This window comes from Desmodus rotundus, chromosome 1 (assembly GCF_022682495.2).
Source record: "Desmodus rotundus isolate HL8 chromosome 1, HLdesRot8A.1, whole genome shotgun sequence".
NCBI classification, from domain to species: Eukaryota; Metazoa; Chordata; class Mammalia; order Chiroptera; family Phyllostomidae; genus Desmodus; species Desmodus rotundus.
Genome location: NC_071387.1, coordinates 16756382 through 16782484, shown reverse-complemented (window position 1 = coordinate 16782484; position 26103 = coordinate 16756382). Strand labels below are relative to the sequence as shown.

Genomic DNA, 26103 nt, shown 5'->3' with positions numbered 1-26103 from the left:
ACACTCATGTGGAAGAGAGAGCCGTAGCCCAGTTTTGCATCCAAGTCAGCACCCCATAGAGGTGGCTGAGCCACCTCACGTTACACATCTGGGGGGCCAGGCCTCAGGGAGGCATAGGGCTTGCTCAGAAAGGGAAATGGAGTTTCAGGGGGGTTAAAGAAGGTGTGTGCAAGGCCTGACAGCTTGTTTAGTAGTGGGGTCCAGCGTCTGAAAGAGATCCAGCAGGGAGGCGAAGAGGGGGAGAGGAGGGCAGAAGAGAGAGGGCAAAGGCAGTTGAAACTGGAAGAGGGGGTGCTGGGAGCCCACGGAGGGATGTATATGTGCAGTCTTGGCCATAGCCTGGGAGTCCACTGGGGCAATTATTCTGCCCCTGCCCCAGATGACACAGCTGGCTCTCCCGAGATCTTGTCCCAGGTCTGCCCCAGGGTAGGGCAGGTAGAGTCCTCAACCATCCAGGCAGACCTCCCCTGGAGGTGTATCTGGGACCCACACAGCATGTCTTGGAACCAGGGCCCAGAGGAGAGCAGCGCCTTCTCGAAGTCACACAGCACATTGGGGCCGAGCCAGGACAAAGTCAAACAGCCCAGTGTCTCCATCTCGGAGTTCCTGTCCTTCATCATATGTCCCTCCCAAGTCCTCACACCTCCGTGCTCTCACCTCCTGTCTTGCCTTCTTGTTTCCTGCAGGGACACAAAGGCATCATGGGACCCCTGGGGCCTCCCGGACCAAAGGGCGAAAAGGTGGGTGTTGGGTCATGGGAAGCAGCTGCTGCCTGATATTCGGGCGGCAGGAGCAAGCCCCTGGGGCCCGGTGGCTGGGACAGCCCAGGAAGTCAGCGGCGGGCTCACGCCTGCTCACAGCACAGGTGGCCAGGAGGCAGGAGGCGTTAGACCACATTCGGCATGCTGACACATTGGGTATCAACTCTGTGCCCGGCGCCGGAACAGAAACAGACACAGCTCCTGCCCTCCTGGGGCTTTCCGTCCAGCAAGGGAAATGGACTTCGGTTATGTAATGACTGAAACTATGCAATTCCATCATCTACATGAACGTGGGAACTGAAGTTTTGCTGGTGAATGAGATCACCCAGCGGGAGCCAGGAGAGGGCTTTGGAAGGAGTGTGAGGAACACCAGCATTACAGGACGAGGAAGGAGCGGACGAGGCAGAGGGGAGGCATGTCCACTTCCAGCCACTTGGCTCCAGATGCAGTAGAGGGGAAGAGCTGCTAGAAGGACCCTTGCTGAGTGTTGTGCCCCGCCCCACTGCGTAGGTGGGGATGAGAGGGGCTGGAGGTCCAAGGCATCAGGCCTGGGTCACATCCCAAGGCAGTGACGAGCTGGCCCTGGGACCCATTTTTGAGTCCTACATTAATGGCTCCAAGTTGTTCCTTCCTTTCCTCCCTCCTCTCCCAATGGCTCATCTGGCAGGTCTCCTAGCAGGCGGCGGTCACTGTCTTCTTGACCCGCTGCCTCCTTAGCCCTCCTTTCTTTTGCCGAGTCAGCTCCCCACTAACTATATCCTGCTGTGGGTGAATCACCCTGGCCTGGCTTGCTGTCCAGCTGGCCCATTCCTCCTGCTTGGCAGAGAACAGACCTGCCATCAGAGCAAGCCACAGGCTCTGACTTCACACGGGAAGCTGTAGGAAGTGCCTCTCGGCCCTCACAGTCTGCCAAGGCTGGTTCAGGAGGGGTTAACACAGACCCTAAAAATAGGGGGTCCCTCTGCTGTGGGCCATCTCCAGCCCCAGAGAAGCAGTGTCTGTGGCTGCTGAGAGTAGAACCCAAACCCCAAATCTGCCGTAAGCTTGCTGGGGCCTTGGGTGGGGCCCCTGCACTCCCGGAGCCTTGGTTGCCTCATCCTTTGAGTGGGCGGGTACCTTGCTAGCGCTGAGTGGGGCATCGCCTGTACGTCAGCCAGATGCCTTTGCTGACTTACACGGTGTCATTAGTTTGGTCGTACGTCTGTCTGTGCAGCAGGTATTTATGGATTTCTAATGATTTATTTAGTGTAGGGGCTGTGGCACGATGCCCTAAAGAGCTCAGAAATAAAAATAGTAACATGCATGAACAGTCAACCACAAGCTGGGAGGGAAGAGAGAGCCAGTCCCTGGGGAGACTCCCTCACTCTAAAGCATGAAGGCCATGTGCAAGCTCTCTCCCCAAGATTTCTCCCTGACCCTTGCCATGACCCCCACAGGAAGGTATCAGTGTCCCATGTGAATGGTGGGGAAACTCAGTCTCCATGATGCTCCGGGACCAGTACAGGGTCAGTGGGAGGCTGGCAGGGCCAGGATTCAGACTGTCTGCTTCGCCAGCCAGACACAGATGCTTCAATGGGTCAACATGCGGTTTAGCCTGAAAATTCCCTGTGGGACAGAGGCAGCGGCCAGAGGGCCTGGGGTGATGGGGTGAGACTCTAGGAACAGGGGGAAGGGCAGCAGGGGCTCCACAACCTCTCTGTGCTGAAAATGCATCCCCAAACTAGAGCCACAATGTGGGGGGAGATGGAGAGATCTTTACAACTGGCTTTTGGCCCAGGTGACCCCTTGATTTCTGTGTGGTCTTGGCTAAGACCCTTCCTTTCCTGGGCCTCGTTTTCACCGTCTGTAAAATGGGGCAACAGTCCCAGCAGCACGCAGGTGCTGTATGGATTCTATGCAACATTGTATGAGGCATGCCTCATGAATTGCCTGGCACATGGAACACTATGTAAACATGGCCTATCCTCACAGCCCCCAGTCCAGCTGCCTCCCTCCACAGTGGGACTGAGCCCTAGGACAAAGAGCCGTAGGGAGTGGGTGGGGTGGAGAGGGAATCTCTACCTGCTGAGCCAGATCCCTGGGTACAACTGCTTCTAGGCCTGGGACCAAATCCCTTCAGTCTCTGCCCACAGGAGCCGCAGCGGCTCCGGGCCAAGGTATGGGCCCAGCCTGCCACCAGCCCTGAGGACTGATTCGTGCCTGGGACGGGCTCCAGCCCCAGGCACGGCTACCCTCTCCCCTGCCTCTCAAGCCTCCTCTTCAAATCGCTGCTAACCACAAGGGTACACAGAGGTGACGTGACTTGAGCCCCCTGCCCAGAATGCACCCCATGGGAGATGACACCAGTGTTGTCTGGGGCTGGAACATTCTAAGCCCTGAGGTTCTGCCATTTGCTGTTCTGAGTATACCTTCCATGCAGCTGGCACGGGGTGTCCAGCCACCTGTCCTGCAGGTGGCCCAGGACCCAGGGCCCAGGATGGTCTGCCGTGGCCCAAAGACCTCCTCCCTAAACTCGGATTATGTCTGTGCCACACGTCATCCCTGCTGTCATCTACAACAGCAGCCATCTTCACAGCCACCTGCGGTGTGTGCGGTAGCGTGCCGCTAGCTGGACGAGCCCCTCCTCCCTGGGCCCTCAGAGCGGTGCTGCCAGGCGCTACAATCCCACTTTGCAGACGGGAAACTGTCTTGTGGACAAAATCCCCAACTTGGTCCTCTGCGGAGTGCAACCTGAGGCAGCCCGAGGCCTTCTCTGGGGCTCCCATCAAGGGTGGGAGGTTCGTCCTAAAGCTGGTTCTTGGCCCACTTGGGCTGGTGGGAGGACTCAGTGAGTGCACGTGTCTGGCCCAGGCAGTGCTCACGCCTGCCAGCAGTTGGAATTAGTGTCACCCCCTGCTGAGCGCCAAGCAGCGACTTCTGCATCATTTCATGAAATCCCACCCCACATGGGTATAGAGCTCCAAGGCCCTGTACAAAGCAGGGGGTGACCACAGCCCCAGCTCAGAGGGAGCTCACAGCCGGAGGACATTGGTTTGGGGTGCTCGGGGGAGGGGAGGGTTAGGAGCACTGTTTCTTGTGCATAATCCCAGTTCCACGCTCAGGGCTGGCTTTGACCCCACATCTGCCCCTTCCCTCTGGGGCCTCAGTCTTCTCACCTGTAACCCTAAGTAGGCTGGACTCTATCTCTGATGGAGGCTCTTCTGGCCTCAGTGTGGAGTGGCTGGAATTCACACATTCATCAAGAAGAAGTGATTTGTCCTAAAGCTGTCTCTGTGTCCGCAGGGCGAGCAGGGTGAGGACGGCAAGGCCGAGGGCCCCCCAGGACCACCTGGAGACCCGGTAAGGCCCCCTAGCTTCCATCCCCTGGACTCAGAGGGAGGGAGAGCTGAGCAGGGGTGAAGCTGCTTGGAACTCCACAAAGGATGTGGCCAGTGAGGTCCAGGTCAGGCATCCCTGCACCTGGTGGCTGGCCTATATTTGCTGTTGTCCTTGTCATTTCAGGGCCCTGTGGGGGATCGAGGAGACCGTGGGGAGCCAGGGGACCCTGGATACCCTGTAAGTATCAGAGCTCCTCTCTGCTGGCAGAGGGGGGTGTTGTAAGAGGGCATTGCTCAGCCCCGAGGCCCTGCCACGTGCTACCCGGGATCAGAGCAGCCTCCACCAGGACTCGAGCTCCCACCACTCCTGCCTGGGCCTGAAGCACAGCCTCTGAAACAGGAAGAAGCCCCTCACTTCAGAGGGCCTCTGTTTCCCCATCTGTAGCCAGGAATGGCCCTCCCAGCAGAAGCAGTGAGTGGACAGAGGCAGGAGACAAGCCACGGAATGAGCACCGGTCCCCCAGCAGGCTCTTTACCTCCCCTCCATCCAGATGAGGGAGCTGGCGCTTAGGGGGACACTGACACATGGCTAGGAACAGCAAGGGCTTCCTTGGGCTCCTCCAGGCTGAGATTGCCCCCTCCAAGAATGGCCTCTCATCTGTCTCTCCTTGGCTTCCAGGGACAGGAGGGCGTACAAGGCCTCTGTGGAAACCCTGGCCAGCAGGGCCTGCCCGTGAGTAGTGCTTCCAGTCCTGCCCCCTCCTGTCCTGCGGGGGGTGGAGCCACTGTGGGGGAAATTAAGGAACGGGCCCTTTAAAGGTTAAAGGGACCCTCCCTGTAGGAGGGCCTGGGGCAGCCCATTCTGGTTTCTCCTACATTGACCCTGGGGACACCCCCAGAGCCTGCACCCCCAAACCCCTCCCCACCCCTCCCCCTCCAGGCGGAGACTGGCCACTCTCCCCGGGAAAGAACCCTGGGGCTGCCTTGCGTCATCTCACCTTGGTTTGCAGGGGCATCCGGGACCCCGGGGGCGGCTAGGCCCCAAAGGATCAAAAGGGGAAGAGGTAAGAGGGCTGGGTGTCCGCAGGGGAGATGGGGACCCTGGGGAGGGGAAATTCTGGCCCAGGCACACAGCAAAGGGGAGGCGGGGCTAACAGGGCTATAGGAGAAGGAGGGAACCACAGGTAGGATCAAATGGACCAGACAGTACAGGGCTCAAGCCAATGGCCAGAGCCTCTGCAGCAGGGGCCAGTGAGAGACCAGCCCAGAGCAGGGTCAGTGACAACACTGGCAGGTTACAAAGCCAGCCCTGCCCCTGGGCTTCCAGGCCAGGCACTTGAGCCCCTTTGCAGATTCAGAGGCCAAGGTCTGAGAGGCGGAGGGCTCAGCCACACAGGGGCCCATGGTCCTCTCACTGCCCTGCTTCTAGAGCTCCTGGGCTCTGCACCGCCCCACACGGTCTCCCTTACCTGCCCCTTGGTTTTTCAGGGACCAAAGGGAAAGCAAGGCAAGGCCGGGACCCCTGGACGGAGGGGGATCCAGGTGAGTGACCCACAGCTGTGCCTCTCCTACCCACCTCCCTGCCCTCCCCAGAAGCCCTCACCAGCTTCGCGTGTACCCACAGGGTCTGCAGGGCCTGCCAGGGCCCCGGGGCGTGGTGGGGAGACAGGGCCCCGAAGGTGTTGCTGGACCAGATGGGCTTCCTGGCAGGGACGGTCCACCAGGGCAGCAGGTGAGCAGGACTTGGGCATCTCCATTTGAGATGAGGTGTGTTGGGGGCAGGGGGATTTAGAAACTTAGATGGGGCAGAACCAACATACCCAGAAGTTCCCTGTGTGGGGAATCGCCTCATCGCTTGGGACCTGGGGTGTGGCCCTTCTGGCTGTCTCTCCTCCATGCTGGCACCCAGAAGGTCATCCCCTGTCCAGGGGATGAGCTTCTGGTTTTTAAGATCCCTCCCCTTTCCTACTCAGAAGCCCTCAGTCCCTCTACCCCTCTGATCTAGCCTTGGCCACACACAAGTGGTTTGACCTCCACCCTGGAGTTTGAGCTCCCTGCCTCCAGCCCCACCCAGAATCCACCCAGGCTTCCAGCCTTCCTCCCTCCTTGGTTGCATCCCCTGAAACACGAGAGATCTTCCTTGCCTTTCTTCTTTACAGGGGGAACAAGGAGATGATGGGGCCCCTGGCCCCATGGGCCCTGCTGGGAAGAGAGGAAATCCAGGTGTGGCTGGCTTGCCTGGAGCACAGGGACCCCCAGGATTCAAGGTCAGACACTTATTAATCCACTCACACTTCACCCTTTCTGCTGTGGTACTGACTATAATGCTGACATGGGCATCCATGTCCCAGGGCCTGTGTGAAAATGGAGTCCACACTGCTGACCTTTCTCAGGGGTTGCTGTCCTAGCTTGAACCGAACTTAAAGGATAGTTTGTTCAGGTAGCTATGAAACTGCCCCCTAACGAGGCCCTGGTCCCTCAACTGGTTTTTCAGTTATCCCTGGGCGCCCTCTTATGGATGTTTGTGGAACAACAGCCATTGCTTGCTATGGGACCCTCCTCCAGGGCACCTTTATTTTTTTTTTTTTGAGCTTTTTTTTTAATTAATTTTTTTTATTTTTACACACATTATTCTTTTTTTAAATATATTTATTGATTATGCTATTATAGTTGTCCCATTTCCCCCCCTTCACTACACTCATCCTGCACACCCCCTCCTTCCTACATTCCCCCCCCTGTAGTTCATGTCCATGGGTCATACTTATAAGTTCTTTGGCTTCTACATTTCCTATACTATGCTTACCCTTCCCCTGTCTATTTTCTACCTACCATTTATGCTACTTATTCTCTGTACCTTTCCCCCTTCCCCCCCCCACTCCCCTGTTGATAACCCTCCATGTGATCTCCATTTCTGTGGTTCTGTTTCTGTTCTAGTTGTTTGCTTAGTATGCTTTTGTTTTTGTTTTAGGTGTGGTCGTTAATAACTGAGTTTGCTGTCATTTTTACTGTTCATATGTTTTATCTTCTTTTTCTTAGATAAGTCCCTTTAACATTTCATATAATAAGGGCTTGGTGATGATGAACTCCTTTAACTTGACCTTATCTGAGAAGCACTTTATCTGCCCTTCCATTCTAAATGATAGCTTTTCTGGATACAGTAATCTTGGATGTAGGCCCTTGCCTTTCATGACTTGGAATACTTCTTGCCAGCCCCGTCTTGCCTGTAAGGTCTCTTTTGAGAAATCAGCTGACAGTCTTATGGGAACTCCTTTGCAGGTAACTGTGTCCTTTTCTCTTGCTGCTTCTAAGATTCTCTCCTTCTGTTTCATCTTGGCTAATGTAATTATGACGTGCCTGGGTATGTTCCTCCTTGGGTCCACTTCTTTGGGACTCTCTGAGCTTCCTGGACTTCCTGGAAGTCTATTTCCTTTGCCAGACTGGGGAAGTTCTCCTTCATTATTTGTTCAAATAAGTTTTCAATTATTTGTTCTTCCTCTTCTTCTGGTACCCCTGTAATTCGGATGTTGGAACATTTCAAGATGTCCTGGAGGTTCCTAAGCCTCTCCTCATTTTTTGGAATTCTTGTTTCTTCATTCTTTTCTGGTTGGATGTTTCTTTCTTCCTTCTGGTGCACACTGTTGATTTGAGTCCGTTTCCTTCCCATCACTATTGGTTCCCTGTACATTTTCCTTTGTTTCTCTTAGCATAGCCTTCATTTTTCATCTAATTTGTGACCAAATTCAACCAATTCTGTGAGCATCCTGATTACCAGTGTTTTGAACTGTGCATCTGATAGGTTGGCTATCTCTTCATTGCTTAGTTGTATTATTTCTGGAGCTTTGATCTGTTCTTTCATTTGGGCCATTTTTTTTTGTCTTGGTGCACCTGTTACATAAGTGGCAGAGCCTTAGGTGTTCACCGGGGCAGGGTCGCTGCGCTGTGACGCTGTACGTGGGGGAGGGGCCGAGAGGGAGCAATGGCGCCTGCTCCACTCTCTGCCGGATTTCAGTCACTCCCTCTTCTACCCACAATCAAACTGGGCCCCTCTAGTGTTGACTCCCGAGTGGGTGGGCTTGTGCATGCTCTAGGCACCTGTGGGTCTCTCCCACGAACTCTCCTGTGAGGCTGGAAGTTCTTCCTGCTGATGCCTCAACCCCCGCAGGTGTTTTCAATCAGAGGTTTGAGGCTTTATTTCCCCGTGCTGGAGCCCTGGGTTGCGTGGTCTGTTTCGCTCCCCCGACGTTCCTCCTGGCTTATCTATGCACAAATGTGGGGCCTCGGGGTCTGCTAGCTGTCACACTGCTTGCCCTGCTCCACAATCTGCCACCTCGCTGTGTCCGCCAGCCGCTGCCTTGCTGTGAGTCCTCTCTGCCCCAGCTGCCCATCTCCTCCCTTCCTACCGGTCTGGATGAGTGTTTCTTCTTTATCTCCTTGGTTGTCGGACTCCCATGCAGTTCGATTTTCTGTCAGTTCTGGTTGGTTTTGTTTTTAAATTGTTGTCCTTCTTTTGGTTGTGCGAGGAGGCACAGTGTGTCTACCTATGCCTCCATCTTAGCCAGAAGCCCCGAGGCACCTTTTTAGAAAGCTTCCTTGAGCGATTTGGTGGGGCAGACGGCTGAGTCAGTATGAGCCCAGGGCTAGATACTGAAGGAATGAATGAATCAGACATAGCTCTTGCCATTTCTGAGCTCAAGGTTTAGTTGGGGAGAGCTTAGAACAGCCCTCAGGAGGACAGTGAGCAGGGAGAGAGGCAGCCTTGGCCCAGAGAAGATTGAAATGGCGAAAGGGGAGGTGGTTTTCTAGCAGGAGGAACAGCAGGAGCAGAGGTACGGAGGTGGGAACTTCATGTTCTGTTGGGGAGAAATGTTGAAGAAGAGAGGCAGTGTGCAGAGTAGAGGGGAAGTGAGGTCTTGAGCACCAGAGGAAGGAAAGAGATTTCACTTCCTCTTGAGGAGGCTGAAGTTTTGAGGCCCCTCCAGGCCTATCTTGGAGCCCCAGCCTTCTGAGATCTCAACTGACCCTGTGGAATCACTGTTCTGTCTCTGCTAGGGTCCCCCTCTCCCTCCCTCAGGACCTCTTCCCCCTCTGATTATTTTGGTCTATTTCTTAAAGGGTGAAAGTGGATTACCGGGGCAGCTGGGTACCCCCGGTAAGCGAGGGACAGAGGGCGGAACAGGGCTTCCTGGGGACCAGGGGGAGCCTGGATCCAAAGGCCAGCCGGTGAGTGAACCCCAGGAAACACGCATGCTCACTTGCTCACATGCGCACACCAATGCTCATGCTCCCATCTGTGTGCACACAAGCCCAGGAGCCACCTGCCTGCTGTGTGACAAGGGCAGAGCCGTACCCTCTCTGGGTACCAGATACCATTCTGCCTCCCTGGAGTGCAGTGGGTGGGAGGAGGCTGAGAAATGAGACCTGAGGGGTCCCTTCAGAATGAGGAGAGGTGGGTCACAACCACATAAACAGCCTTACATCCATCTAAGAAATAACTTAAAAGCTTCCCACAAAGAGAACCCTGAGCTCAGATCACTTGACTGGTGAGTGAGTTCTAGCAAACATTTATGGACGAAATAATTAATACCACAGCTGCATAAACTCTTCCCAAAAAGTGGAGAGGAGAGAATACTTCCCAATACATTCTATGAGGCTAACATTAATCTGATGTCAAAGTCAGACAAGACATTCCAAGAAAAGCAAACTACAGACCAATATACATCATAAATAGATACAAAAATTCTCAACACAGCCCTGGCTGGTGTAGCTTAGTGGATTGAGCATGGGCCTGTGAACCAAAGGGTTGCTGGTTCGATTCCCAGTCAGGGCACATGCCTGGGTCACAGGCCAGGTCCCTGGTTGGGTGTGCATGAGAGGCAACCACACATTGATGTTTCTCTCCCTCTCTTTCTCCCTCCCTTCTCCTTTCTCTAAAAATAAATAATTAAAATCTTATTTAAAAAAGAAGTAATATAACTTATTTTTTTTTAAAAAGAAAAGTAAACTTGATCAATGGAACTTCATCAAAATGTAAAACTTTTGCCCCTCAATGGAAGATGTTAAGACAATAAACAGACAAGCCACATACTAGGAGGAAGTATAAATCATATATCTGGTAAAGGATTTATAACTAGCATATATAAAGAACTCTCAAAACTCAATAATAAGCCCTGGCTGAGTGGCCCAGTGGCTCAGTTGGTTGGAGTGTTGGCCAGCACACCAAAACCTTGTGGGTTTGATCCCTGGTCAGGGCTTATACTGAGGTTGCAGGTTCGATCTCTGGTCAGGATATGTATGGGAGGCAACCAATCAATGTTTCTCTCACATCAATGTTTCTCTCTCTCCCTTCCTCTCTCTAAAATCAATGAACATATCCTTGAATTTTTAAAAATCCCTCAAATAATAGGAAAAGAAGCAGCCCAATTAAAAAAATGGGCAAAAGATTTGAATAGACTTTTCAAAGAAGATATACATATGGCAAGTAAGTGCATGAAAAGATCAGTATTGCTAGTTATTAGGCAAATGCTCACTAAAACCACAATAAGACGCTACTGCACGCGTATTAGAATGGTGAAAATTTTAAAAGACCATACCAAGTGTCGGCAAGAATGTGGGTCGACTGGAACCCTCACACCCCACTAATAGGACTGTAAATTGGCACAACCATTTTGGAAGACAGTTGGGTAGTTTCTTTAAAGTTTAGCCACACACCTACCACACAGTTCAGGCCTCTGGAATTGGTCCCACCTAATCTGAATCTAGCACCCTCCCCAACACAGTGGCTGTGTGACTTTGAGCAAGTCCTTACCCTCTCTGAGCCTGAGCTTCTCAGCTGTGAGCAGGGCATATGATGCTTCCGCAGGCTGACGTGGGACACGTGCACTGGTGGCACATGCCAAGTGCCTGGCATGTAGCAGGCCCTCAGCCACTGGGGTTGCTTTTAGGAAATTATTCCTTAATAGTGCTTTTGAGGTGGGTTGGGAAGCATTTGTGGGTCCTTTCATTCTCTTCCTGGAAGACCTGGGACAAGAGAGATCCTGAGTGTTCTAGAGAGTTCCTTGTGGAGTGCCTGAGCTGGCCTCTGCTTTTTCATCTGACAGATGGCACAGGCTCTTGCCCCCGGGAACCCAGGCTGACCTGGTTTCTCGTCTGAACTGCTCATGTTCATCTGTTCATCTCATGAGAGCGTGGCCGATGTCCCTGGGAGGAGACCCACTCACACCCTCTCATCCTGCTCTCCCCACAGGGTGACTCTGGCGAGATGGGCTTCCCAGGAATGGCTGGCCTCTTCGGACCCAAGGTACAGATTCCCATCCATGCTGTTCCCGTTGGGGTCCTGTCCATGTACTGCTCATTCATTTACTCATTCAGCAAATGTTTCTCCAGCACTTGGCAATGTGGGCTAGCACACAACCAGCCCCAAGCATGGGCCTCTTGTCCCCAGTGCTCACATTGCAGCCAGCCTGAGTTCTAAGCCCAGCTCCACTGTTATCTACCTGCTGTGGACCTCAGACAAGTCACTTGGTCTCGCCAAGCCTCAGTATCCTCGTCTACAAAAATGGGCGTAATGACAGGGGAGGGTAACTGCTAAGTTAAGACCAGACATACACCATCTAGCACTGAGTCCACATGCTGGTACCTGCTTAATAATTGTGGATATTTGTTACTGGGGCCTCTCAGGGAAGGCCTGGCTTGATAGGGAGGCCAAAGGTTGGTCAGGCCCCAGGGAGGGGGGAGCTGCTGGGGCCTCTAGCCAATGGCCAGTGGCCACCAGACACAGCCTTCGTCTGTCTCCTGCAGGGGCCCCCTGGAGACATTGGCTTCAAAGGCATCCAGGGCCCTCGGGGGCCTCCTGGCTTGATGGTGAGTCCCCTCCCTCTCTCTCCCAGTGAGGACAGTGGCCCAGGTCTAAGGCTGACCAGCCATCAGCTGGGTGGACGCATGTCCTCCTCCAGCTCCTTCAGTCTTGAGCCCCGCCCTGCCCACAGTCTTCCCTCCCACTTCCACACCTTTGCCTCTGCCACGCCTACCCACTGGGCTGCCATCCTTCCGCCTTTAACCTTTCCCCTCCCCTCACCCTTGTAGCCCACGCCAAGGAACATAGGAGGGGCTCAGGAGGTGCATGGCCTGGCCCCTGCTTCAGGAGGTCGCCACTTTGTTCCCTTGGAACACTCACTGTCCCCGTGACTGCTCCCCAGTCCCTGGGTCAAGGGCACACAAGCCTTTTTCTCTCCTTTAGGGAAAAGAAGGCATCATTGGGCCCCTCGGGACCTTGGGACCTTCAGGACGCCCGGTATGTGAGGGAGATTGGCCAAAGACTGCTCGTTCCCCTTCCCTTCCTGGTTCCAGATTGTCTCTGCGACCTGGAGCTGGCTTGAGCCTCTGTTTCCCCATCTGGGAAATGGGGCTTCCCTCTGACCCCTTTCCCACTGGGCTATGGTTTGTTTATTGCAGGGTCCAAAGGGCGACAAAGGCAGCCAAGGGAACTTGGTGAGTGGATGGGCTGGGGGGCCGTGCTACAGGGGGCGGCGGAGGGGGGGGTTTCGTGGGATATGAGCATGGCTCAGCGCGGATCTCCTAACTCTCCCTCCCTGCTTCTGTCTCCATCCAGGGCTTGCAAGGTCCGAGGGTGAGTGGGCTGGGGTGTGAGGGCTGCTGGGGGGTGGGGGATGGCGTGGGCCTGGGCAGGCACTCTGCATTCCTGGACCTCAGTTATCCCCTCTGCACCCATCGATGCCAGGGCTGCCGATGTGCCTGGGTCGTAGGATTGCTCCGGGAGACCCAGGGTGGGGGAAGATGGAAGGAGTTTGACCAAGGCCTCACTGTTCTCCTCTTCCCCCAGGGTCCTCCCGGCCCCAGAGGGCGACCTGGCCCGCCGGTAGGTCACTGCATGCTCTGCGCACGTTGAACTCTGGAGCAGGAAGTGGGGTCCTTTTGAATGAGACCCAGGGGTTTGCTGGCAGGCACTTGTCGTGGCCCCGACCTTACAGACTCGCAAGCTGCTTGTACAGCACAGACTTTTAGGAGAGCGTAGACCAGCCCAGTGGGGCCTCCCTTGCCCCGATCACCCCTCCAGTGTCCTGACAGTCCCCAAGGGTCCAGCACCCAGCTCCCATCAAATACTGACCCAGCCTCTTCTTTTGCAGGGCCCTCCAGGGAGCCCCATCCACTTTGTAAGTTGGAGAACTTTCTCTTTCATCTGCTTGGGTAAGGTCTGGGGAGGGGGTAGCTGACCCCTCTCTGGCCATGGTAGCTAGAACCCTAAGCTGGGCCTAGGGATGCCTATGCCCTTTTGTCACTCCATATTGAACCTGGACCCTGGATTCTGAAGCAGCAGAAAGAATCCTGGGCTGGGTGGCAGGAAACCCAGATTTTAGCTGAGATAAGCCCCTGGCTGTGGACCCAGGAAGACACCCCACCCGCCAGGCTCCTGGGTCGTGTTGGTGTACTCAATGATCAGCTGATGGCTGAGGTTTCTTTCCCATCAGATCCTGAGTCCAGACAGGGAGCAGACTGGGGGCTCTGTGTTCCTCCCTGCTGGGAACTACCACCCTGTCTGAAAGTGTGGCCCCTCCCAAGCCCTCTGACGCTCCTGTCCCTGGGTTGCTGCTGCACTGATTGTTAGAATCAGGCCCAGGAAGTGGCCAAGGGGAAAGAGTGGGAACCCTCGGGTCACGAGCCACTTGGAATCTCTGGTCCTTTTCATCTCGGCTTCTCACTGGCCCTCCTGCATCACCCACAACAGTAGAATGACAGCTGGGCCTCTCCTTTCCCTCTAAAAAATGGAAAAGTAGGTGATTTCAGATTTTTTCTAACCTAATTGATTGAGTGCTTGTTCCATGCCAGACACCGTTAGACATGCTTTTCGTATATTCACTCATTTATTCCTCTCAACAGTTCATTGTTAGTTCCAACAGGAGAGAACTGAGGCAGAGAGGTTAAACAATATGCCCTAGATTATGCAGCAAATAAGGAGCAAGGCTGGGATTCGAACTTGATAAGTACTACCTCCGGAGTCCCAGCTCCGGACTCCAATCCTGGGCTTCACTCACTGTCAGATTCTGTCCCTCACTGTTTTTACGGCAAGACTGCAGCTTCTGGCTGCAGTGTGAGTGTTGGAGCCCCAAGTGTATGTTAGACAATTACAGTGCTAGCCGAAGGAGACACGAGGGACTGGAATATAGAGAGGGCGCTGCACCCAGCCTGGGCGCAGAGCATTAGGCAAGAGTTCCCACTGCAGCTGCCATCTGTAGGATGTGTGTAGGGAAGGACTGCTGACAATAGGGACTAGATGATTCTTTGCTGGGAATGACCATCCTGTGCATTGTAGGACATTTAGCAGCATCCCTGGTTTCTACCCACTAGATGCCAGTAACACCACCTCCTCCAGGTTTGACAGCTAAAACTGTCTCCAGGCATTGTCAGATGTCCACTAGGGGGCAGCATTACCCCTTTCTGAGAACCAGGGGTACTCAGCAGTTAGCCCGAAGGATGGAGCCTTGGGGAGGGAGGAAGAGTGGTCTGGGGATTCTGAGCATGTGCAAAGGCCCTGTAGCTGGAGAGATCATGGCTTTTAGGAACTTAGAAATGTGGTAGTTTATTGTGCACAAAATAGATGTGGGAGAGAGGAGAGAGGAGGGCAAGAGACCACAGTCCTCAAGCCAGGTCTTGTAATCACACTGAAGAGCTTGGACTTAATCCTGAGGGCTATGTAGAGCTATTGAAGTGCCTATAGGAAGGGAGTGGAAGGGCTAGAGCTCTGACTCTGTTTGCAAGGGGAGCAAGGACAGATTTCACAGAGGGCATGTGACTTGGCCAGGATCCTGCTGGGGAAGGAGGGGCAGGAGAGCATATGTTCAGGCCCTGGGGCTCTTTCTTGGGGGTCGGGGGGGTCCAGGATGCACACCCTGTCTTCTCCCCGCACAGCAACAAGATGACCTTGGGGCAGCTTTCCAGACGTGGATGGACACTAATGGAGCACTGAGAGCAGAGGTATGGCCAGGAGCCCTGCCCACATGGGAGCCTTTCCTGGGGGACACACAAATAATGGCCCACATGTGGCCAAGGCCCCCATCCATGTGGCCTGCACTGAGGGTTTCAAAGCCCTTGATGGCATCTCACAACCAAAGACGGGGTGGGGTTTCTGTTGAGGCTCAGAGCAGATGGTGGCACGTCCATGGTCACACATCCAGTCCCTGAGTCCTCTTTGCATTCCTGCAAAGCCCTCTCAGGGTGTCCGAGTTCTTGCTGGCCTGAGTCAGGATGAGATGCTCAGCTGTCCCAGAGCCCACAGCAGCTTCTCATGGGTCAGTCCCATAGTCACCAGGAGTAGGAAGCTCCTGGTCATCCCACAGGGCCCTGACCTGTGGTCACCTCAGCTCCAAGACTCCAGGCTGAGAAGGCTTTTGGTGCCCTCTAGTCGAACATGATCCCCTGTCAAGAGTGCCCTTTGCTGCCTTGCCTTCTTCCCAAGATGGGGAACTCACCCCCACCCCACCCCACCCCACCCCACCCCAGCTCGGACCTCCTACATGCATTTCCATATGTTCCCTGAGCTGGATGCTGGGAAAGTTGATGCCCAGCCTGCTCTCTCAGGGCTCACAGTCCGTGGGGAGGGCAGCACGGACGTGCCCACTATCTTCCTTCCACAAGGGTAGGGGGCCCATGGAAAGACCTCCAGCAACCCATTCATTCCCCAGTGCTCTGCACACGTGTCTGCCTTCCTCGCGGAGGTCTGCCCAGCCTGCAGCTGAGGCCAGGCTGCCCTCCACTCCCCTCAAGCCTCTAGGCCCCCATGGCAGCAGCACCCCGCCCCGTCTATCCCTGGACCCTGGTTTCTTTATCCAAGTAGAGCATTCCCAACCCCTGCCCCAACCATGCTCCTGGGGGCTCAGAGATGTCCCCCAAGTATTGAGAACTTAGGGCTGTGAAGGCTCAGACCCTGGGCTGAGCCAGGACCTCAAGGAGCCGATGGCCATACTCTCTCCTCACAACAGGTTTACAGCCACCCGGACCGGCTGGTGCTGGACCAGGGAGGGGAGATATTTAAAACCTTACACTACCTCAGCAACCTCATCCAGAGCATCAAGACTCCCCTGGGCACCAAGGAGAACCCCGCCCGGGTCTGCCGGGACCTCATGGACTGCGAGCAGAAGATGGCAGATGGTACGAGGGCCTGTGGGTCTGGAGAGAGGACGTTCTGCCCCAGGGGTGGGGTGGGACAGGGACAGGGGAGTTCCAGGAGGAACAGGGGGAGATGGAGCTTTGACTCATCCAGGCCAAGTTTCTGTTATCAGAGAGATAGGCACATGATCAGTCATTTATTCACTCAGCCCCAATGTGCCCTGTGCTCCCTGGGGGCAGGGTATACTGGGAAGCCCTGAGGAGTGGTTCCACCCTTCCAGAGCCCACAGACCATCAGGCTGGGGACAGCCATTTCAGTGCAATGAGACCAGAGCTGTGGCAGAAAATGCTCCCAAGGGCCAGGAGAGGACAGGAATCGGGATGGGGGGCTCCACGCCTCATCCGACTGCACTCTTTGTGAGCTAATGTGGTCCATGGAAGGGCCAGGGCTTTGGAGGCAGACAGAGCTGAATTTGAATGTCAGTCCTGTGAGCTGGGCCAGGCACCAGACCACCCCGAGCCACTCTTCCCTTCACTGCATGAGAAGGTGGTCCAGAGGCCGGTTGTCCTCTTTCAGCTGCGGCACCTTTGCTCCCTAGGAAGCCCAATGGGGAAATGAGATGCTTGCAGAGGGGTGGCAGCCCTGACCCCGCCCCTCCTCAGCCAGCCCTGGGAGGATCACTAGCCTAAAGGGAGAAACCATTCCACTCCACCATCCCTGAATCCCTTGGCCCAGTGGCTCAGCCTCTCAACCTCAGTTGTCCCCTGTGTAAAGCTGACGTTTCCCAATAGCCACATGTCAAGTGCTCAGCCATGTGATGCTCTTGGGCCTCTGCCAGAGGTGAGCTCTGCTCAGAGATCTGTGGCTTATAGAATCCCTTTCCATTTCCCCCCCATCCTGACTTCATATCCAACTGGGGTTCAGGGGTCAGAAGGTGCAGGGCCTACCTGCAGAACCAAGCATTGGGCTTCTTCCTGCCTGTGTACACCACCACCCCATTGCTTCCTGCAGGGATCTACTGGGTGGACCCAAACCTTGGCTGCTCGTCCGACACCATCGAAGTCTCTTGCAACTTCACGCATGGTGGACAGACATGTCTCAAGCCCATCACAGCCTCCAAGGTATCCATCTGCTCCCTGCCCCCCACTGGCTGGCCCTCTCTACCCCCACCCTGCCCTGCGCCAGAGCCCATGCCGGTTTTGGTCTAGTTACATGGCCTTGGGGAAGTCACCTCCTATTTCTGAACCTCAGTTTCTTCATCTATAAAATGGGGATGAATTGTTCTAAATCCAAACCCCATTGACTTGTATGATACTAGTTTCTTCAGATAGGACTTTCTGTCTAATACCTGCAACAGTGTAGTTGGCCAGCTGGCCTGGCTTGGATGACCATGGGCCCTCAGCACCAAATAGGTCAGTGTGCCGCTCCCCGGGGCCACGCCGCCAGAGTGGTGTGTGCAAACAAGTGAGTGTTCACTGCCCGCTTACCAGGTGCCCATCTCTGGGCTGAGAATTTTAGGTGGCTCAGGGCACCTCCACGAGAAGCCAAGGCAAGTGGTGGCAGTGGGATGTGACCAATCTCCTGCCCAGGGCGTTCCACAGGGCACTATGGGTCTGCACTTACAGCAAGTCCTGCACATGGGACGCTTCATGCCACGGTGAGAAGAGCAGCCAGGGCTGCAGGGGAGACAGGGACCCTGCACATCTCACATCCCTTCCCAGCAGCCTCTCTGGGGAGGCTCAGGAGGTGCCTTGTGCTGACCATCTCAGACCCAGAGTTTGAGAATCCCTGGGCAAACCAGCTGGTCAACAAGTTGAGTCCTTACCATGTGCCAGGTGCTGGGATTCAACACAAAACACAGCGGCCTTGCCGCTGCCCCCGCAGCCAGAGCTCACAGTCCAGCAGGCCCTTTCCCCTCTGAGCCTGAGGGTTGACAGCCATGCGGCAAACCCACCTGGCAGAGGAGTGAGGCCAGAGTCGGCACCTGGGTTGGCAGTGTGACTGCCCCTCTTGAGTCGCCGCCCCCATCGGGAACAATGAACCGCTGTTTTGCTCTGGTCTCAATCTGTTGATAACCAATGTTGGGGTTGGGCCAGCCCTCATGGTTTTTATTGTGATTGCAAGATGCCCTTTGGCAATAACTTATCAGGAAACTTTAGAAAAAATAAACATTCATTACTCACAAGACTAGAAATTACTGTACTTTGCCATGTACAATGTGTACTTTTTGCCCAAATTTTTGAGGGAAAAATAAGGATGCATATTATGCATGGGTATAATGACTATACACCATGTGTATAATAGTGGATATAATAATCCCATGTATAATGTTCACCAAAATGTGGGTGCACATTATACACGGGAGCATATGGTGCATGGTGAAAACCGGTGCGCAGCACACCAGGGGCTGCACCGGAGGTCCCAGGAGCCTGGGGTTTTGTGGGCTCATGCCACTGGTGATTTTAAAACATAACAGTGGGAATTTAAAGCACAGGAAGAGGAAGGGCAAGTGACCCAAATGGTCAGTTATTGAAAACAACCAAGATCTCTAAAACAAAGGAGCCTCAGTGAGGGGAGGAGGCGTGGCTCTTTATCTAGTCCTGCGGCTGGCACTGTGTCCTTCGGAGATGCTGCCTTTGAAGCGGGTTGGATCAAAGCCGAAGCCAGGTCCTCGAGTTACAAAACTAGAGAAACTCCAACTGTAGGGCTCACACTAGAACCACTAAAGCCACACATCTGGTCCTGTTATATATTGTCAGGTCTGGCCTTTCTACCCCAACCCACCCCTCAGGGCTACTGGGACTTAGAAAGGACAGGAGGGCCCTTCTCACTTCCTCTGCACTCTGAGAGCCTCTCAGTCTTGGGCAAGATCCTGTTCCCCTCTGGGCCTCGGGGTCCCAGCTCAGCTCCACTGACCCCAGCCCCCTACAAGGGCCATGGTGTGTGGATAAGATTGCTTCAGGACCCTTGCAGCTCTGACCCTGGAGGCTGGCAGGCCTCGGTTCTTTCCCTTCCGTGTTGCTCTATAGCTGTGGACCAGCTCAGTTTCCTTATGTGGGAGCATGGCTGGGAAGGATTCCCAGGAAGGAGACTACCCCTGTACCCCCGAGACTACCCCTGTACTACGCCAGCCCCAGCCCTACCGTGTGTCTCCTCCACAGGTCGAGTTTGCCGTCAGCCGGGTGCAGATGAATTTTCTGCACCTGCTAAGCTCTGAGGTGACACAGCATATCACCATCCACTGCCTTAACGTGGCCGTGTGGCAGGAAGGCACCGGGCAGACCCCAGCCAGGCAGGCTGTTCGCTTCCGGGCCTGGAATGGGCAGATCTTTGAAGCTGGGGGTCAGTTCAGGCCAGAAGTGTCCATGGATGGCTGCAAGGTAACTCTCGGGGCCCCTCCCAGGCACCCACCCCCCACACACACACACACGTGGAAAACTGTTTTTATTATCAAATTGCCTATAACAATTTTATGCTATAATATATGGTACATATAATTTTTACATTTGCATAATAATTTTATTATAACAGTTTTATGAAATTGCTTTTATTCACTCTCCTCTTTGGGAAACTCCTGAGGGAAGAGCTGGGCTGGTACAAAGTTTACAGGCTGTTAGGTATAGCAGTTATTTGCAAGGCTGCTTATAGGAGGATGTCCTTCTACTTTCTGCCCCCATCCTGGCCAGGCTAATTTCTTCTCTTAACATCTGTGGTTATTTTCAAATGCCTAAAACAGGGTGGGTTGTTGGGGAAGAGAGAGACAGAAAGAAAAAAAAAAACATTTCACGAGATCAAACAAAACTGGTAATACACAATGTGTGTGAAGATGTGGGGAAAGCAACACGCTCAAACAGAGCTATTTTGAAAACTGTTTCCAAAGCCTCATAAAGGTACCTATGCTTTGATCCAGCAAATCTACTTCTAGAATTTGTTCTGTAAAAATAAGGATGTGCAAAAAGTTGAGTGCAGCGATAGTCATTGCGGCATCACTCATCAGAATAAAAATAGTAGAAGCATCTAAATGGACAGATTCAGGTCATTGCTGTGGCGAAATACTGTTACCAGATGGGGACAGGCCTGGAGCGGGTGTGCCTCTGGCTAGTCTGTAGTGTGTGGGTTCTCGACTTCATGCAGGAAAGATTTCACAACATGCGTCCAGGTGATTTTGGGAGGACATTTGTTACAGCTGGGGACAGTGAAGCAAAGGGAGGGCTTAGGGCTGAAGAAGCAACAGGAGAGCGCCTTGGAAGGGCTGCTTTGGCTCATGGAGAAATAAAAGTCTCAGGAACAGAAGTGAGTCAAGGTGGGGCTGCTGTTAGCTCACCGGAAAGTGAGAGAAAAGGGGGGGAGACAGGTGCAGGGGGTAAGCCCAGGACGGGCAGCAGCTGCCCGCTGCTCCCCTGGTTGCATGTCTCGTGGTGTCCCTTAGAATTTAGGAGAAAGAGAGCTAAGATACAAGGTGTGTGTGTGCTCCAGCGAGACTTCTTCTCGAGGCTTTTTATCTTTATCAGAGGAGGTCACGGGGGGAGAGTCTTAATAGAGTTCCATTAGCTGTTCAGGTGTGTCCTTAGGATATGTTGATTCATCAAAATGTGCGTATAGAGGGGTCAGGGCTATTTTCTGGTTATTTTTATTTTTATTTATTTTTTAAAAATTTTATTGTTGACATTATTACAGATGTTCCCCATTTTCTCCGCCTCCCCCCCTCCACTAAGCCCCCAGCGCCCCCACCTGCCTTCACCACATTGTTGTCTGTGTCCATGGGCTATGCGTACGTGCACATGTGTTCTTTGGCTAATCTCTTCCAGTCCCTCCCACCCCTCCCCTCCGAGAACTGACAGTCTGTTCCATGTATCCATGCTTCTGGTCTTATTTTGTTTGTCAGTTTATTTTGTTTATTAGATTCCACATATGAGTGAGATCATATGGTAGGAGTAAAGTTAACCAAGGAGGTATTTAAAGAACTTCACTGAAGAGGGACTGAGACCAAGGCCTGTCTGCCCCCAGACGCTCTGACGCATAAACCATTTGCTCCTAAGTGTCCTTGGTTATGAAGATAAATTCTTGTGATTCATTAGCTGACTGTAAATTGCTCAAATTGTTTGGTCTTATTTAGTTATTTTGCCTCAGTTTCTCTTATGCCACTTGCCAGGGAGTCTCCCTTGCTTCTTATCACCCTGCCTCAATGCCACGTGCCAGTTAGACACTGTGAGGGCAGATGCTGGGGAAACGCACATGATACATGACGAGGACCGCGAGGAGTAAACGTGTCCCCTTTTCCCTCTACTCTCAGGTCCAAGATGGCCGCTGGCATCAGACACTCTTTACCTTCCGGACCCAGGATCCCCAGCAGCTGCCCATTGTCAGCGTGGACAACCTCCCTCCTGCCTCATCAGGGAAGCAATACCGCCTGGAAGTTGGACCTGCATGCTTCCTCTGACCTCTGACCTCCTGGCTCCTCTAGGTCTCAATGGAGAGGGAAGAGGAGAAGGAGGGGGCAAAAGGAGGGTACTGAGGGGAAGGTGGGCCTAGGAGAGGCAGCTCACCTGCCCGAGGATCCTAGGGCAGGCCCCAGATGTTGTCTGCCCGATAGAAGTGGCTGGGGGTGTAGCAGAGAACGGGGTGACCCCAGCACAGCTCCAAAGACCAACCAAAGAGCTGGCCCGAGCAAGCTGGGCCTGCATCCCGCCTGAGCCCCTGGCCTGTCTCCCCGCTCCGTGGCCACCCCTCCCCTCCCCAGCTTCCTGCCCAAGCAAGAGCCCCACGTTCCAGCCAGCTTGAGGGAGGGGGCAGCTGGTCCCTGCCAGGGAGCTTTGATGTGCAATATTAGAGAGGAGACGTGAAAAAAGGAGAAAAGGAAAGAAAGAACTATATATATTTTTTATTTAAACAAACGCAAAGAAGGTGCGTTACTATTTTTTTCACCTGGGAAAGAGGTGAGAGGGTGAGAAAGAGCAGCTGGGGCAGGGAGCAAAGGAAGCCCAGGGAGAAGGAACCCTTGGGCTGGGGGCTTGACGTTCGCTACCTCCCACTGTGAAATCGCTGGTGCTCGCAATTGTCTCTTAGTGTATGTGATTTTTTTTAAGGAAACAAAAACCCTATTTAAGATTCTGAAGGTGCTACCATTTTTGCCGCAGTCTTTCAAGAAACACTTTGATGTGGGCTATCCTCCACAGTCCTCTCTCTCCTCCAAATGACAAGGTTTGGAGAACTTTCTAATTTTCCGAGCATCACCCTTGTGCTGATCAGGTAATCTGCTAAGGAGGGGGAAGGAGAGGGAGGAAAAAGGAAAAAAAAAAAAAAAAAAAAAAAGCAAAGCAAAAAAAAAAAAATTAAAAAAAAAAAGCCTGCCAGAAACAGAAGTAGTAAGATTTATCTTTTAACTTATGGACTTTGAAATGTTTGTCCTCTTAAGGCAGGGGGAGGCCTGAGCATGAAGGATTTTGACTTGGCCCTTCACAGTCCTGGGGGGGGAGTTAGGCCTGTCTTGGAGGGTCTAGACTGGAGAGTCCTGGGAGAAGACTTGACCTTGAAGAAACCAGTTAGAAGAGCAGCAGAGGGTCAGGGCTGACCTTGGAGGTGGAATATAAATATGGAACCATCTCAGGAAGCAACATACCATCCACTAAGGTCCTCCTTTCCAGGAGCTTGTCCTTTCAAGATACAGTCCTCACTCTTGCTATTTTATTGTCATTAAATTCTATAGAAATACAGCGTCATTAGCTCCAAGTGTAAATGTGGGCTGAGGAGAAAGAATGATTATGGGAACCTTGAAGTTCAGCACGATACGGATATTCAGCACCACCTGAATTGTCCTGTATCAGCAAGCCAGCCAGCACCCATACTGGATTTTGAGGTTATTTTAACTAAGGAATTATTTTTATAGAAGGGGAACTTTTATGTGAAAGTCTATTTGTCTTTTCTTTCCCTAAAGTTGTGTCTCTTTGGGAATTGGATTTTATTTTCATTATTTAATACCTCACTCTGGCCCACCCTCCCCACCAAACACTTCCCGTGTCCCTGGCTCCCCGGCCCCAGCCTCGATGCTCCCCGTTGGAAGGGCATTTCCGTAGCAGTTCGGGCCTCAGTACAGTGCGTGGTTTCCCCGCGCTGCCTGTGTCCACCTGGCCTCCGTCTCGTTCTTGGGGCTTCCTGCTGTCCTTGTTTGTGTCTCTGTCCACATGTCAGTGTATTAAAACCCCAGTGGGTTCCGTCTCTCCTTTTCCCTTCTGGATTTTAAATAAATATTTAAAACAGGCAATGGAATGACATACCTGTGGCTGTGTGCTTCTCTGAAAAGCCCGGAGGGAGGTTCCTGGTGGGCCTGCAGGTGGGGGGAAGGCACTTAAAGGATGCCTCGCTTCTGCTTCTCCCCCCACGATGGGGGAGAAAAGTGAGAGAATCTTGGTGTCTTCGGGCTGCCCTAATAGCACCCTAAACCTGGTAGCTTAAAACAACAGAAATGCATTCTCTCCCTGTTCTAGAGGCTAGAAGTTTGAAATTAAAATGTTGGCAGGGCCGCCATCCCTCTGACACCTCTGGGGGAGTTTTCTTACCTGTCCAGCGTCTGGTGGCCCCAGGCATCCCGTGGCTTTCAGGTCAGCACCTCAGTCCCTGACCCACGGTCACATGATGGCAACGGCCTCCCTGTGTGTCTGTATTCACATCTAAATTAAATTAAATTCACATCATAAGGACAGCAGTCACTTTGGATGAGGGCCCACCCTAATGACTTCTTATCTTGATCACCCCTGCAAAGACTCCATTTCCAAGTAAGGCCCACTCACAGGTAATGTGGTCAGGACCTCAACCTGTCTTTCTGCGAGACACAATTCACCCTGTAACACAGCGGTCCCCAATCTTTCTGGCACCAGGGACCGGTTATGCAGAAGACAGGGACCGGGAGGTGGGGGAGGGATGGTTTCAGGATGATTCAAGCACATTACATTTGTTCTGCACTTTATTTCTATTATTATTACATTGTAATATATAAGGAAATAATTATACAACCCACCATAATGCTGAATCAGGGGGAGTCCTGGGATTGTTTTCGGGCCACTAGACGGTCCCATCTGGGGGTGAGGGGAGACAGTGACACCCTAAGTGTGTTCCTATGTCCAGTCTACTCCGTGATCTCATTTTGGTTGCTGTCGCTGCAGAAAACCCTGCTTCATACAGATGGGATGTTGGAAGTGGAAGCGGGCTTTTCAGTGCGTTTGTGGCCACCTCAGGGTGTTCCATCTTGACCTTAATCCAGAACATATGCAGATTTGCAGTCGTCCAAACATACATTTAAGGCCACTGTCATCTGCCATCTCAAGCAGCGGGTCCTCTTCTAGCATGGACAGTAGATTCACTTGGCTTGTTCACAAATGGGTCATGGATCCATTCCTTCCCAGTTCAGGGTCTTTGTGGCTGGGAAGCTATGCTCAAACTCCTCTGAAAGCGGAGACAGGTGATCACGCACCAGCTGGGAGAAAGAAAGCCCTGGCTCAGTCTCTTTCAAAATCTCTGAAATCTGTCAAAAATCCCAATGTTCACTCGTCCTCCCATGATTCCAGTTTGGCTTCGATGCAGCCACTTTATCTTCTGACTTGAACACAGTTGCCATTCTCCCCTGAAGTGACAGATCGTGTTCATTAACCAGGTTGAATATGTCACACAAGTAAGCAGGTTTTGCGACCCATTCTGTGTCCCTGAAATGTGCTGCCAGTGGTGACTGTTCTTCTGAAAGAAATCTCTGGAGTAGCTCTCGTAACTCAGAAACTTATGCCAGTGATCTCCCTTTAGAAAGCCGTCCCACTTCTGTGTGTGAGAGAGGACACGTGTGCTCTGCCTCCATCTCCTCAACGAGCTGCGCAAACAGACGTGAGCTAAGGGCATGTACTTTAATGGGGTTGATGATTTTAATCACATCCTGCAAGACGTTAAGATCAGGTGACGTTTCTTGGCTAGCCAGCACTCCGCTGTGGATGACACAGTGTGTAGACTCAAATTCAGAAGGGACCTCTTTGACCCGAGTTATGAAACCAGAAAGCCATCCAGTCACAGCAGCCTCTCTGTCTGCGCATATACAGACACAAAATGACCAATTCAGTTTTCCTGATATGTAATCATTCCAAGACTTGAATAGTTCTGCAGCTGTGGCGTTGGTTGGCAAGAAAAGTGCACATAACATATCCTCATGCACGTCCTCCTGAAAAATATAGTTCACAAGCATCGTTGCCTCATCCACATCCGCAGACTCGTCAACCTGGATTTCGTATCACGGTGACTCATTAATCCTCTCTATCAATTGTGCTTCAATACCGTCTATCTCATCAGTTCTACTTAAGGTGCTAGCTTAAAGAGGAACACATGCCACTTTTTGAACTGCAGCCTTTCCCAAAAGTTTATGACAAATGTCCTTAGCAGCAGGTAGGATCAACTCTTCACCAGTAGTAAAGCACTTCTTAGCTTTACTTATTTATTTTCTTTAGATTTTATTTATTTTTTAGAGAAGGGAAGAGAGGGAGAAAGACAGGGAGAGAAACATTAACATGTGGTTGCTTCCCACATGCCCCCTACTGGGGACCTGGCCCCCAACCCAGGCATGTGCCCTGACTGGGAATTGAGCTGGTGACCCTTTGATTCACAGGCTGGCACTCAACCACTGAGCCACACCAGCCAGGGCGGGGCTTCTTAGCTTTAGCAAAGTGGTTAGGCACTAAGAATGATGCTCTTAGTGCAGACACATTTGATGAAGTGGTGGCCTTCAGTAATTGCTTCTGTTCTTCGTGTTCACGTTGTTTTGAAAAAATCCAAAGGCTTATCTTTTAATGCAGGGCGCTTGGTCTCCATGTGACAAAGCAGCCTTGAAGGCTTCATGGCTGTTGGAGAGCCAGTCAGCACATATTATACAAAG

The 26103-nt window shown here is 52.8% G+C and overlaps 1 protein-coding gene across 6 annotated transcripts in view; it reads left to right on the top strand.

Annotated features, from left to right (window-relative positions):
- COL27A1 (collagen type XXVII alpha 1 chain) overlaps positions 1-23468 on the top strand; it is a 128570-nt gene extending 105102 nt beyond the window's left edge. For 3 of the 6 annotated variants that reach the window (XM_053921405.2, XM_053921412.2, XM_053921391.2), the window contains 21 exons: positions 687-740; positions 4044-4100; positions 4263-4316; positions 4758-4811; positions 5089-5142; positions 5567-5620; positions 5703-5810; positions 6238-6345; positions 9191-9298; positions 11322-11375; positions 11876-11938; positions 12315-12368; positions 12530-12565; positions 12687-12704; positions 12918-12953; positions 13222-13248; positions 15002-15067; positions 16072-16240; positions 17211-17320; positions 19361-19579; positions 21493-23468. In XM_053921405.2, the coding sequence (XP_053777380.1) occupies positions 687-740; positions 4044-4100; positions 4263-4316; positions 4758-4811; positions 5089-5142; positions 5567-5620; positions 5703-5810; positions 6238-6345; positions 9191-9298; positions 11322-11375; positions 11876-11938; positions 12315-12368; positions 12530-12565; positions 12687-12704; positions 12918-12953; positions 13222-13248; positions 15002-15067; positions 16072-16240; positions 17211-17320; positions 19361-19579; positions 21493-21639 (1650 nt within the window). In that variant the 3' untranslated portion in view covers positions 21640-23468. The remainder of the gene's footprint in view (positions 1-686; positions 741-4043; positions 4101-4262; positions 4317-4757; positions 4812-5088; positions 5143-5566; positions 5621-5702; positions 5811-6237; positions 6346-9190; positions 9299-11321; positions 11376-11875; positions 11939-12314; positions 12369-12529; positions 12566-12686; positions 12705-12917; positions 12954-13221; positions 13249-15001; positions 15068-16071; positions 16241-17210; positions 17321-19360; positions 19580-21492) is intronic. The other 3 variants (XR_008426485.2, XM_053921401.2, XM_053921413.2) reach the window with 3 other exon arrangements.
- Positions 23469-26103: the final 2635 nt, after the last annotated feature.